Source organism: Epinephelus moara, chromosome 19, assembly GCF_006386435.1.
Source record: "Epinephelus moara isolate mb chromosome 19, YSFRI_EMoa_1.0, whole genome shotgun sequence".
NCBI classification, from domain to species: domain Eukaryota; kingdom Metazoa; phylum Chordata; class Actinopteri; order Perciformes; family Serranidae; genus Epinephelus; species Epinephelus moara.
Window position 1 is genome coordinate 15,778,140 of NC_065524.1, and position 14,353 is coordinate 15,792,492.

The window sequence follows — 14,353 nt, forward strand, 5'->3', positions numbered from 1 at the left end:
CCCGGCCCATCCAATTAACTGTAATTATGGTCCCGAGCTCGATTTAAACCCGACATTTTTCAATAAGTTGGCTGTTATAATTAAGAGTATTAAACCACAAGTCTTGTTATTTGAATGACAGAAACATAGGATCTTAATGAATGGCGCAACACGGAAGCATGATTATGTAATAAAACAGGTGTTTATTTTAGGATCCAGGTGGTGAAGGGCTGTGCGCGCACAATGTTGCAACATTGTAACTGAGGGCCGAATTCACAAAAGGATTACGTGGCTTTTGCGGCCGCTAAACCGGTAAAAATGGAGCAAACACATACCTTCTTATTCACAAAGCACGCGCAGAGGGTGAAATGCTCCGCTAACTGTACTGCCAAGCAGATTGTGTCTCGGTGCTCCGGTGTTATTTGCACGTATTTAAATGAGGTAATATGCATATATTTGGCACAGAAATTGCCCCTTTCTATGCAAACTGGGCGCTCCTCTGTGGAAGCCTCTCGCCCAGACTTTCCAGTGATCGTGGCAGCACTGATCGTCTGTTAAATCAGTCTGTAAATAATATTTTGACACTGTAATGGCATCCGAAGATACTGATGCGTTGAACAGGTGACAGTCTGCGGTCGTTCTCAAAACGCACTTCTGTCACGCACTTCAAAAGCAACTTTCAATCATTTATTTTACGAAACTGGGGAAACAAACTTGAACAAAAACAGTTCCATAATTCATATTAAATTCAAAAGATAACGAAAAAACAGCTACAAGTGAGAGGGAATAGTGATAAAGTGGTCAAACTTGATCAAATTCACAGCCTCAACCCATCCGACACTGTTAGACTGACTCACCAGCAGACTTCACTACATGAGGGTATACAGTATTCAGTACTTTGCCAAACAAAGTCTGCCATTGTTCTGCCACGGTGTTCTTGGCGCAAAGCCAGCATTTATACTTTGCCATGTGGCTAATTGCAATCAGGGGCAAACTGCACTCAGCTGCCAAACTTTGTGGGCGTGTTTGCGCTGGTATATCATTAGTGCAATATCCTTTGTGAATAGGACGTTAAGACGGAGCAAACTGTGGGTGCAAATGAAGTGCAATTCAAGGTGCTATCAGCGGCCGCAGTTCATTCTTTGTGAATTCGGCCCTAACTTTGTTGTAACTTTAGGCTATGTGTCATACAAAGTGTGGTTTAATTTTATGTTTTTATAATACTGTAGCGTCCGCCAGGACGTGTGGAAAGGATGACGCAGTTATTCGGTAATTAAACCACCGTTTATTACTGAACAGTACAGGTTACTGTTGGCCGTAACCACACCAAAACAACCAACAAACAACAACTTAGCTGTAACTCCAACTATGCACTCCTGCTCTCTCCTCCAGCTCGCTCATACACACACCAGCACGCGCACTCACACAGCCCTCCTCATCCCCGTCACACTCGCACCCCGCACCTCATTCAATCCCAAACATTCCATTAACTCACAGAACATTGACATTATAACAGAACATTTACTGCAGGGTCGCTACAATACATAGCCTTTAACATTATCAAATCATAGCTTTAAAAACAAAAAAAAACGTCATATCTGACCATATATTTGCCCTGCTTGAGCCCTGTTCAAACATCCATGCATGCCCAGGCATGCTTCCCATCTGTGCATAGGACTGTGTGTACTGTGTGTTAAGTTATTGTTTTAGTGAAAATGCATGTGTTTGGGCAATACTGAGCATACAGTTGGAAAAATGAGATTTGGATTATACTGGACGGGTTATGTGAGACTTTGTGAAGGTATGTTTTGGTCCTCGAATCTTTGCCTTTTTTGGATTCTCCGTTCACTGTGGAGAAAAACAAAATTTTCCTCATGAATTAAATGTTACACACACTAAGTAATTAATATACAAATGGTCATTTTGTTGATGAAGTATCCTTTTAAATATTTAAATTAAAACATTTTAGCCAAAACAGAAGTTCACATGAAGGGTTATAAAACCTAAATAACACAGAGGCCTAGGGGGACATCTGATCAATTCACCTCCATTATAGACAACCACTGAATCTGAAGCCTGTCAGTAGGAAAATATTGAATTGCCTGTTACTGCTGTGATGCAGATGCGACATCAGGTGAAGACATTTCCTTAAATAACTTCATTCAGTGCTAAAACATCAAGGCCTAAAAGGCAATGTTCTCTTACTTTATATGGCAGGAGTGATTTTATATGTATATAAATGAGAGGCATGCTTCGAGTCCCAGAGCATTCAGTTCAGCCTGTGCTTTTAGCAATTCATGTTTGCGAGATGTTAAGAAGCAATTATGATGCAAATAAGCGTGGCTGATGATCATGGGCAATCTTGTTTGCACAGTGAATATTCTAAAAATGCCAAGCCTACAGCCAAGCGCTACATCCGCTCTGTGTTGTGTTAAGTAGCTTTCATTGTCACCAGAGCGATACCTCCTCATATCCACATCACTGTCAGACTCATGTTACTTTTTCGAAAAGCCATCAGGATTCGTCTCTGTCAACCGCCTGTCCCTCAGTCCATTAAAGATGATTGATAGAGCTAGAAAATCTTCCGCCCAGCTGTTGTCGTTGACTCATCCCTGAGAAATTGAAAGGAGCTCAGAAAAGGACCATCCCTCATCAAAAGACCTTTTGTCTGTGTTGACGATGTGAAGCAAAGTACATTTTTGAAGATAGTGTATAACTAATGTTCGGCCTTTTTTTTGTACAGTTTTTCTTTCCTGGCGCTGTACGTGAATAATTATTACATTAGGAGATGAAGATAGTGATTAGAGGCACATTTTGTCTTTTATCAGGAATATAAATTCAGATTTTTTTTTTTTTTTATCTGTTCCCCAGTTCTTTTTTCCTTCATCAGCTCAGAATATGTAAACAGTGGTTATCCTGCAGGCTATCTTAACTCCCAACCGTTTAAGCTTTGATGGATAAAGCCAGTTTGGGAGACTTGTTCTCTCCATCGGCCAAGTCTTTACAAAGAGAAACTTAAGAAAAGACACGTCTGTTTTTCCAACTGCTACTGTTCCTCCTCCTGGCTCTGTTATCCTCTAATGGCTTGTGAGGATTTTTACAGGACAACTTGAGGAGGATTTTATGATGTTTCAGTGTGATTGATAACATGCTCTTGGAGGGATGTCAGGCTTTCAGAGACGGATAATGTGGATTTCTATCTCTCTGCCTTCTCGTGTAAGACGTGCCATCAATCAAGTGTATCGCGGCCTTAACCCGGTAAAATTAAAACCTTAGGGGGGCGGGGGGGGGGGCTGGGGTCTCCGTGGAACCAGGACACACACATCAACAGGGAGTGCGACAGAATCAGAACACAGATCCACATCATAACAGGCTCGCCGCAGAGAACAGGACAGCTATAAGATCCCCACCACAGGGCAGAAAAATACAGTTAATGATCGGACTGTATATCGCTGTTGACAGTGGAGAGGGATTACAGGAAGAACAGTCTCATTTTCACTGTGTGTGGAGGCGTTATTAGATCCTAGCCCAGCTAATTTCATTCCTAAGCTCGTCAATATTTACCAGCAACAGGCGCAGCACACTATGGCAGACCGAACGTCCCTACAGAGAAGAGATACAGAGCTAGGGAGATAATTTGACAACGTTGGGATTTCCAGTATCGAACTCATGAACATAATTTTCGGCATGTTCTTGTAAAGGCTTATTTGTTTTGACATGATAGAGCACACAAACTGCTAATTAGCCCCGCTAGTTTGAGATATGTCAGGTGCCTGCTTTTGTATGTTTCTCCTCAGGTAGGCCTTACCTCTCTTTGCATGTCTGTTTGTGTTTCAGTGGATGGCTGCATACACAAAGCGGCGGGGTCCTGTCTGTATGATGAGTGCCACTCACTAAATGGCTGTGAAACCGGCAAAGCCAAGATCACCTGCGGCTACGATCTCCCCGCAAAATGTGAGTATCAGTTAATTAATATGTTTTTTTGTTTGCTCTGTAATGTGTGCAGCGGTGCCTCGCAGGAATATTCTCTAATCAAAACTGCTGCCATTGAGGGCTACATCACTTGACAGTTAGTGAACATTAAGATTTAGTGGTAAACATTAGAGCAGTGAAACATTGTGCGATCCAGCATTAATCTATATTGCTTTTATAAAATAGCCTCATTTATTCAAACCTAAGGCTCCTGGACCAGCTGGGGGACTGCACTGACATTGCATTGATGCAGAAAATCACAGAAATAGCTGTTTGATTTGAAAGAGGGTTTTTGCAATTCACATGTGCACATGCATCATTTGACATGAGGTCATAGTTTCTGTGGAGTTTGGAGTAACATGATCGTATTGCAAATGAAACCACACACATATGCCTACACACACATGTGCACAGTTGCATACCTGCACATAATGACTGGGGTCATTAGCGTCCACTCCAAAACACAGAGTGGGATGCTCGTAATGTCTAAAATAAAAAACATTTTAATCATAATTTATTAGTTTTGAAAACTAATTTGTAATAAATGGGGAGTTGTTATTTGGAAGATAATTAATATGATTGGTGCTTGTTGTATGGCTGGATGGGAGCGTCATCTGCACACAAACAAAGACATTAAGGGAGCTATTAGTTGCTTAATTTGATTGATTTTTCATCCCTGATTTATTCTGTTAACGGATCACATAACTCTTACTGTCATGCCATAAATGATCAGAAGAGGGACTGCACTGTTTTCTTTGTTTTTATCTCTATCATTGATGTAATGTTTTGTAATCAAGTCAAGTTTGTGTTGTGTATGTGTATGCGCGCGCGCGTGTGCCACCTCCTCTCAGAATTGAACGACTTTTATGATACACATTCCCAAGCTAATTTCTTGTGATAATTGTCTACGTGTGTCACTTTTAAAGTTTGTCATAAGCTTCTTCCCTCGCAAACTTGGAATGGAAAACACGATAGGATGGAAGAAATGTCACTTGGTGTAATTCGGTCGAGACAAACGTCCCAGCAGTCCTAACCTAACCCTGAAGGATTTCCATGAGACAGCCAAGAGAAGACATTGAGGCCCAGATGAAATTAGGTTGTGTTAATACGGTATGTCGTAAAGATGTCAAACAAATGGAGCAGATAAACTGTGAGTCAGTCTTGTGGGCAGCCAGTTCAAGTGTCTGCAGCGCCAAAACAGGGTGCACCATGACAATTTAATAACCTGCAATGTCACCTGGGAGCAATCACACTGCCACCGGGTGCTGTTATTGTAATTATCTCTGGGCAAAACACCTTCTCTGTGCTGATAAATCGTAATAGATTGTGTAGTTCTTTACCGGGAACAGCCAGTTCTTTTTTGAACGTGATGTTATTTCATATTAGAGCTATCTTTACTCCCAGCCGGTATCATCCTGTTATCTCCCAACTCTGATCACTGTCATCATCGGCGTTGTCTCTCCCGTCTGCTCTTGGAGACTGACAACCGCTTGACTTTTCTTTGTGAGCGCTCAGCTCTGACAAGAGATCTCACTCGTTCCCGAAGTCTATCCACTGTTTGGATTTTGCTCGTCTTCCATTAATTTCCGTCTCTGACTTATTTGTTCCACCTACACGCACATTATAAAGCTGCCATGACTACAAACAACAATCTATTCGGTTTATGAAATCTCAAATAATAGTCTGTCCACCCCCTCACCAAGGAACAAAGTAAACAAACAAGGCAACACACAATTTTAACATTTTTGAATCTCCCCAAATTATGGGATGTTACATGTAGGCGTTGCACGAAAGGATAAAAGCCTGCAGTGAAATGTCAGTGTATATTAGTTTAATTGAAAGTTAATGTTATGTTAATGGCCCGCTGCTGTGGCTAAAACTAAATGCATTAAATGATTAAAATTGACATAAAATTAATTTTAATATTTGTTTAATGAAATGATTAACTTGAGCCTCATGTCATTACTCAGGGTAGATGGATCATCAGGATAATTGACAGAGGTGGCTACTGAAACTATGCAAAAAATATAGTTATATTCATAAGCAATTAAATAGATACATACCAGCTTTTCTACTTAAACAGAAATTAAGCATGTTTTTTAGAGAAAATAAGCCTAATTAAAACTACATCGAAAGTTGTTTGTGGAGTAAGTTTTCCCATCTCATTGTCTTGTCTGTCAAAACAGTTAGCCAGCTGAAATATTATTATGGTCATAGTGGGTGTTTGGAAAATAAAGCAGTTGGTGTTGTTGTTAGCGCTGTCACAGATTGATTACTGTAGGCTGTCAGACGTCAGATGTAAAGACTTGTAAGTTGTTAAATGAAACCATTAGACACTGAAGCGACAAACAACACGTGAACAAACGTAGTCTTGTCCAAGAAATGTTAGCTCCAACACACACACACCGAAATGAATTCTAATTAAAAGCATAATCAGTGCATTTATAATTTTTCTTTTTTTTCACATGTATCTAAAAAATACAATGAATATGTGCCTGCAGGTCTCTATATACACATACACATGTGGACTCACACTCTCATTGCAAGTGAAATTGCTTCTGCTGACGCATATCTGCAGATGGTGGCTCCTCGACTCTTCCAAGAGCGAGAAGAGCGCAGACAGATGGACCATTTACCGTTTACATCTTGGCAATGCCCAGTATATCCAATTTGGGCATTCTCTTCTCAGTTTTGCCCTGAACATTAGGCTGCTTTTCACAATTTCCTATAAACACATAAATCTCTCAGAGGATTGCACTCTTCTTTGGGGCCTCCCTCTCTGAAATCCAGTCCACTGCATATAATTGGAAATAAGGAATTCTAAACCCTGAATAATGCAGAACAAACTGTAAATCACTTTGCTTTTAATTAAATTTTTTAGGGATTTAGGCTCGGCTTCACGCTGAACCCACAGCAGTCATCTCTCGACTTTGCCAACAATGCATGGAAATAAGCGATCCATTATATTACAGTATGAATATAGTCATTTCTCTTGATCTTACAGCGTTTATGGAGTCTTAAGTGTTATTTAGAGATATCACCCACGGTGTATTGTATCATTCAACAAAGGATTACGCTGGTCAATTTTGTTATTTTTGTAAGAAATGGAGAAATTGCAATTTAAACATAATACTCAAAATAACTGGTAAAGCGATAAAATGCTTCCTTGTGTTCTTGAAAACTACTTATAGCCCACAGGGAGAAGAGCAGTTGATCTGAAATCAGAGTTGTCCTTGTTTGGAGATTTGATGTGCTGAGGCAATGGAAAATGACCGGGGCTAGCCCACCCCATCCCATTTTTATTTTTTTTTCTCAAGACAAGAAAATTGCTCTCCATTACATCCCACTAAGCAGTTTAGGCTGTGAATCCCAGTGGCAAATGAGCCTTTCCTTTAAGAGGGCGAGGCACATGTGGGACTGATTATTATGGGGCTGGCCCAGGATTATTAATCAATGACAGTAATTACCCACCTACCATAGCGGAAAGACTCCAAAAAAATGGTCTGTTACATCAATATGACAGGGAAATTGTCTATTTGCCCTCATGTTAGACAAGTTACTCATCTGCTCATAGATTAATGATCAAATGAAAATATGATGTCAACTGTAACAAGCTAAGTCACATATTTATGACTATACGTGTGTTGCAGCATTGTCCATAATTGTTCCATTATTAGCGTTTAAGTTCGCGCTATGCCTTAAAAGTCACCGAATTAAAAGTTTAGAATGGGTTAGCTACAGACGGGGACACAAAGATAAATAATAGATAAGTATTGTCGACTTCAGCTGTCAAAAGAAGATCATTCAAAAGGTTGAAACAAATATAAACATTGTGGATTGTGCTCATTTTGGTATTAAGAATGGCTACAGTTGTTGCATCTTATCTGTTTACCAGCTGAGGTTGTTTTGTACCACTTCAACTGCTGAAATCTTTATAATGGTGTCCATTGTATTGCCTGTCTGTGGCCTTGTCCTTTGTAGATACAGACATTAAGTCACCTGTGAACATTTGCTGTAAGACATTTTTGTGTTGTAAAGTGCATTAGCAGTGCTGTGTCTGACAAGTAGATATCGAATGGCTCAAAGAAAGCATGCTTATAATGCTCACCTGATGGGATGATGGATGAGGTTAGAACTGTCCCGTATGGTGCCTTTCTGGCTCAGGTACTTCATCTGAGAACACACAAAAACATTCTTTGTGTTGTCGTTGTTATGTGTGGCATTATTTTCATTTTGAGTTTTCAGACCAGGCATTAGAGAGCAGGAAAGGTGGGCACTAAGGGTGCTGATGATGTAATATACTTTTTCTCAAAAGAAAGAAAAGTAGAATCAAAAGTATTTTTTTTACATAATCACAATAAACATTAACATAGATTTGGTGAATAATATATTTAAAACTTTGGTAATTAGTGGATAAAACTCAAGACAGCTCTGATCATACACACCGTATTTGTCTTTATTATGTCTTCTAATCAAAAAGCGCCATTAAGTACCTAATCATTTATGAGGATTGACTGCAGCTTAACTCTGCTGCAAACAAAGTTGGTTTGCATGAGCTTTAATCTGTTGCAAACAATGTTGGTGGAAGCCAAATAAGAATAAATACATGAAAATTAACTACTCACTCTCTTCCATAAATTAAGTATGAGTGACTGAACAACAGTGATCGGCATGTGTTTTCTTATTGATCTTGTTTAGTTTGCACACTTAAACACCCTCTTCTACTGTGGACCCGAGGGTCAAAACACAGCAACATTCAAGAAAACAAATTTCGGATAACTTGAAATTTCACAAAACACAGTAACATTTAATAAAACACGTTTCACAGAAGGTGACATTTAAGAAAACATGACATTTCCAAAACAACATGTCAGTAAACACATTTCACAAAACACTTCTGAAAAGACAGCCTTGCAGACAACATGACTTTTCACCAGAAAACATTTCAGAAAACATATCACTGCAGAAAACACAACATTTCACAAAACAACATTTTAAAAAAAACCCCATATCATTTCAGGCAACAACATTGCAGAAAACACGACATACCACAAAATACAACATTTCAGAAAACACAACAGCATTTAGTGAAAGTGAAACCAGGATAGATAGACTTATTGGACAATGATTCCTCATCACTGATTGCATCATGACTGTCTGTCAGTCCATTGTTGTTGTTTTCTAAAATGTTGTGTTTTGATCCTCAGGGCCACCATACTATTCACTGTGTGTGACAAGGTGTCATTGTAATTTAAATGTGTGACACACCTGAGGATGAGCTGCAGTGAGTGCACTCCACAATAGACTTGTCTGAATATCGTCATTATTATGCTGCTCCACAGGTCCACACTAATAATGTTTAGCAAAGACCTCGCGGGTTAATCTGCACTTGCACATTTCAGCCCTACGTGTCACAGTAGACCTAGAAGGTATTCAGAGTTCAAACCAGAGGTCTGCCTGAGAAAGTTAATGTCCCACAGGAACTTTTTAGATAGACGATGGGCGTTTTCACTCTCCAGTTTCATCTGAAATCTTTTACCCAGTTTTGTTTTCCTCCCCAGGGCTACTTTGGATTGACAGTTCAAAACGTTTTACTGTTTATTGTTTTGCTTCTCTCCCCCCTACCCATTATTCTCTGAGCTCTAAGTATATGCTTTAAATAATAAATCATATTTGGATGCAAGAGAGGAGGGCCAACATTTTATTTTATCATGTTGCTGTCATAACAGTGGCCTCTTTCTTTTTTAGACTTTGTTAATTATATGTGAGAATTATTTTTTGAGCTTCAGCCATACATTTATTAGGAAGAACCAGCTTCATTTTTACATATATGGAACAATTTATACAGCACATGCTGTATGAATACTGTATTCACTGTTATCTCTAAAGTGTGTCTAATCTCATTGAGCAGAGAAATATTTCAGTCTGCTATTTTGCTAACTGGTCCCTCTAGAGAAATAGAGCTCATTGGGATTCATATGGAAGTGCTTTTTACTCTGACTTATCAGCTGTAAGGTTATATATTTCAGCCTTTGGAGTATTGCCTCCACCCAGCCCACTCTGATAGTGTGGAGAGACACAACCTTATCCATGCAGCATCGAGCCGCTGGCAGACCTTTGATTACTCTCTAATCTAAAACTGGATGCTAACTGTTTGGAGCACACTCAGCCGGCTCTCTGTCTCCACATTGACCGGGCACTTCTCCGCACTTCCCCATTGTACACTCGAGCTTCATTAGGACAACACACAGCGCTGACATTTATTTAGTTTTTACTTGCGGCTGCCACACACGCCTGCTGGCCTCGTGTATTCAGTGAATCCATACGCTGTCTATAACTACTATTACATCCAGGGGTGTGTTCCCTTTAAGAAAATCAGAAGTCTGTGCTTAGCCTTGTGCATGAGACACTGTGAACTGGGGTCATTTTAGTTTGCAGCAATGAAGTTCCAATGAGAGGTCCCTAAACTCCGTTTGTGTCCTCGGATAGACAGAGATTTAAAGATTGATAGTTGTTTCTTGCCATTTCTATAGCATCCCCTTATGGTCCTCTAATTAAGTAGAAATATATTTAAATTTTGTTTTTATCTCCTTTGAAACATATGCGCTAATGTAAAAAACTATAGCCTTCGTTTTCTTGAGGTATTTTACATAAGCTGCTAAAACAGCAAGTGCTTATAACTGCAATATTTGCAGGTCTTTCTGAGCTAAAATGAAGGTTATCAAAGTAATCAATCAAATCCACTCACAGCAAGTGATGAATTGAGGACTTAGGAGGCTTTATGTCATCAGATTTTTTTCATTATTTCATTGAGCAGCAGGCTTTTTAACATTGTCGAGGATATAATTCGTGAGACGTCATCGCAGCACAATGCTAATGTATAGCTCTTAAGTACAGGACAAGTCCCTTTTTGCTTTTGCTATTTCTATCCCTGTTTTTTATTTATATTGCCACAGTGAAAGATAGCAGCTTAAGTTGAACAAAACAGCCAGAGAACCAGAACTGTTGTTGTGTTACTTTGCAGTAGTGGTTTTGAATGTTTGTTTCCGACTGTACTTTAAGAGGCAAGCTTCAGTGGAACTTACAGGACCATAGTTAGACAAAACACCTTTGGGAGAAGCTTCCCAGTTCAGTTCACCTCCTTCTTTATCTGCTGCTCCCTTTCAGTACAAAATGGAAGTCTCTGGTGTTTACTGTAACTGCACCTGTGCTAATAATACTAATCATCAGCCTGTGATAAATTTTTCTCCCTGATAGCGTTAGGAATCTTTCCCATGCCCTATTTAATCTGGGAGACCAGGCCGTCTGTTCCGTCTCTCTCCACTCAGCAAACACAGATAAATCACAGCAAAGTGCCCACTATTAGTAAGTGACATATAGCTCGTTCTGATTAAATTACCCCCTAGAACATTATCATTCTGCCGAGCATGTTTATCAAAGCAGTCTCGCCCCGTCACATCCAGCGGGGCTGACACTTTCAGAGGGCCATCGAACAACCCCATGATTTGTTAATTGTTAAAGATGTTTCGCTGTTGTCCTTCAAGTTTGAATTTCATTGTGTTGTTAATATATTTTAATGTGTCCTGAAGCATTTGCAATAGAAATGTAATTAAAGAGTTAAAAGTCATTCAGATAAGCGGAGGTTATTAAACATCTTCTGCCTGTGACTTCAGTATTTTAGGAACAATCGAAACACCTTGTTTATAGATTGACCACCATACATTTTTTACCTGATCCACTGAGTCCCATAATTCCAGCAGTTCATTGAATTTTCTCAGGCCACAGAAGGGCTGTAATCCCTAAAAGCCAAAATATAAAAATAACACATTTTATAAGATTTTCATGTAACAGCAGTGCATTGTTAACATTGTTTGCCCTACTTTCCATAAATGAACTGGCTAACATGACAGAAGGCTGAACAGAATGTACTTTATCTCTACATAATGGATCAAATAGATGCACTGTGACTATTTCAAGGTGTTTTTTCTTTTTTTTTCTGTCATTGTGGATTCAAGGCTTGAGTGAAAGAAATCCTTTGTTGCAGCAGATAAATTAGCGGGGCTTAGCTCAACCCTGGTGGCCATCACTGTTCTAACCAGACACAGTGCTAAGTCAACATCTTCTCCACTGCTCACTGTTAGCACTCACATCATAAATGTCACTTCATCACTTCATGCTCACTCCATTTACCAGACGGGGGGCTACCTCGGACTTTCTCAGACAGTAGTGATTGTTTTGTCTGGTACCTCATTCACTCAGCCTGTCAGTTATTATGGGATGAAGTAGTAATCGTTTTAAATGTGAAAGTTCCACTTTGTTGTAATGGTAGCAAAAGCAGTGTTTTAATGATAATCTTTCATGTATTAAAACTGCAAAACAAATCAAAAAAAGGAATTAAATCAAGGAAAGGTGAGAAATATTTCTCAGATAAACTTTTTTTTTTTTTTTTTTTTAAAAAACAACCTAATAAACCTTTGATGCATAAAAGATAATGGTCGGACCTTGCTGTTGGGATGAAATTTTAAGCTGTTTGTGATTATAATCTCCAAAATTTCAAGACGAATTAATGATTAAATAAATTGAGTATGAAAAGGAAGATCGGATATCAAGGAGAGGCCAGATGTTTTCTCGCATTATTTATGAGAGAAAAAGTGCCTCTGCTTCTCCAGACTAATCAACTCGCTCTCCAGCTTCTCATTGGCTGTAATGGGTGCACTCTCAAGGAACAGAACAAACCTAATTTCACTGCTCGCCTGTAAAGGCCCAAGTAGTCCTCCACATCTCTCTCTTTTCAGATATTTGTGTTTCCTTTGTTGGCTAGCCTGTCAGTCTTCCAGGCCTCTTGAGGACTGGAGTAATTTGGTAATTTTGCCTAAACGGTGATACTGTAATTATGTGGCATCAGCTGCCTAGCTGTCAGTGAGACGGCCAACGGTCATTCATCACCAGGAAACTAGAGGGAGGGGGGGTGGCATCTTGAGTGATCGGGTAAACACTAGCAGAAAGAAAGTGTGGTGGTCTCACCCAAAACATGGCTGAAAATAGGAGGTGAGAGGCCTTTGGAATAATGGGGTGCAGGAGCCGCTTCAGCCTGTGTGGCGAGCTGGTTGTGTAGCCGTGATAGGGGGGTCAGCAAGGAATGCCTGAGCCCCAGAATGACAGTGATGCATCAGGAGGGGGCCTGTGGGTGGCAGATGAAGTGGGACCACTGGAAGGTCAGGTTTGAAGTGGAATGTGGCAGCAGCTCTAATGCAGTCCTGCCTCCCCATCTGTCCATGAGTAAGCCTGGTGTAATGAAGGCTGTCGTTATAAAGGGCTCATCACCCAGTGGTGGCACATTTACACACACACACAGAGAACCGTCACTATTGAAGTGTTGCAGCTGCCAGAGTGTGTTACATTTATTAAAATTTTGATTTAATGTTGAATAGTATTTTAGGACAGATTCTAGTAACATCTTTGGGGATCGCGAAATATATATATATTTTAAGTCCTGCTGTTACCTGTATGTATGTGTAGAATTACCTCATCAGATTAAAGGTTGACTTTTTTTTTTATCAGATTTTCAACCTCATTTTCCCCAAATTCTACAACTGATAATGATGCAGTCGTAGTGCAGTAAGAAGCAGGGAAAAAAGATTTGTCATCCAGGTAGAAAATCTATAGAAGTAACACAGGGGGAGAGAAACAGACCGGAAACAATAACATAATCATTCCATACTTGGCTGGAGTGTCTTTTTCTAGGTAATTATTATCGTTTTGTATTCTAACTTTCGTCTCCCACGTTACAAAGTCTCTTAGTTTTATTTTGTTAAGATAATGACTGAAATGGCTCTTTCTTTCTACTGCACAAGCTTGCATCATCAGGTGAAGGAATTGGGAGATGTGAGGGGTTGGGAATAGGCCAGCTATTAGGAATTATGGACAGGGGGACAATTGTTTTTCAAAATGGGCCTGTCACCAACACCACCCACCCCTAACTCGTGGGATGGCAGTGCCTCAGCCCATACAGACTTGGCTTAGGAACTGGAGGGTTGCTGGTTCAAGTCCCTGTATGGACCAAAATACAGAGAGTGGACTGGTAGCTGGAGATGTACCAGTTTGCCTCCTGGGCGCTGTCAAGGTGCCCTTGAGCATGGCGCCAAAACCCCAACTGCTCGGGCGCCTGTCCATGGGCAGCCCCCTTGCTCAGACATCTCTCCATTTAATGCATGTGTATAGGTCCTGTTTGTGCACATGTGTGTATTTTGAGGCTGTGTGTATATAACATGTAAATTACAACAGGGGGAAAAAATTTAATTTCCCCTCGAGGATTAATAAAAAATGCAGTCTTCTTCCTCTCATACCAACAAGGGCAATTTCAAATGGTCTCACTACAATGAAATGGCTACTATGGGGACTT

At 40.0% G+C, this 14,353-nt stretch overlaps 1 protein-coding gene across 3 annotated transcripts in view; it reads left to right on the top strand.

Moving 5' to 3' along the window:
- Positions 1–14,353, top strand: part of macrod2 (mono-ADP ribosylhydrolase 2) — a 468,001-nt gene that overhangs the window by 192,704 nt on the left and 260,944 nt on the right. For all 3 annotated transcript variants that reach the window (XM_050070646.1, XM_050070648.1, XM_050070649.1), the window contains exon 5: positions 3,817–3,933. In XM_050070646.1, coding sequence (XP_049926603.1) covers positions 3,817–3,933 — 117 coding nt within the window. The remainder of the gene's footprint in view (positions 1–3,816; positions 3,934–14,353) is intronic.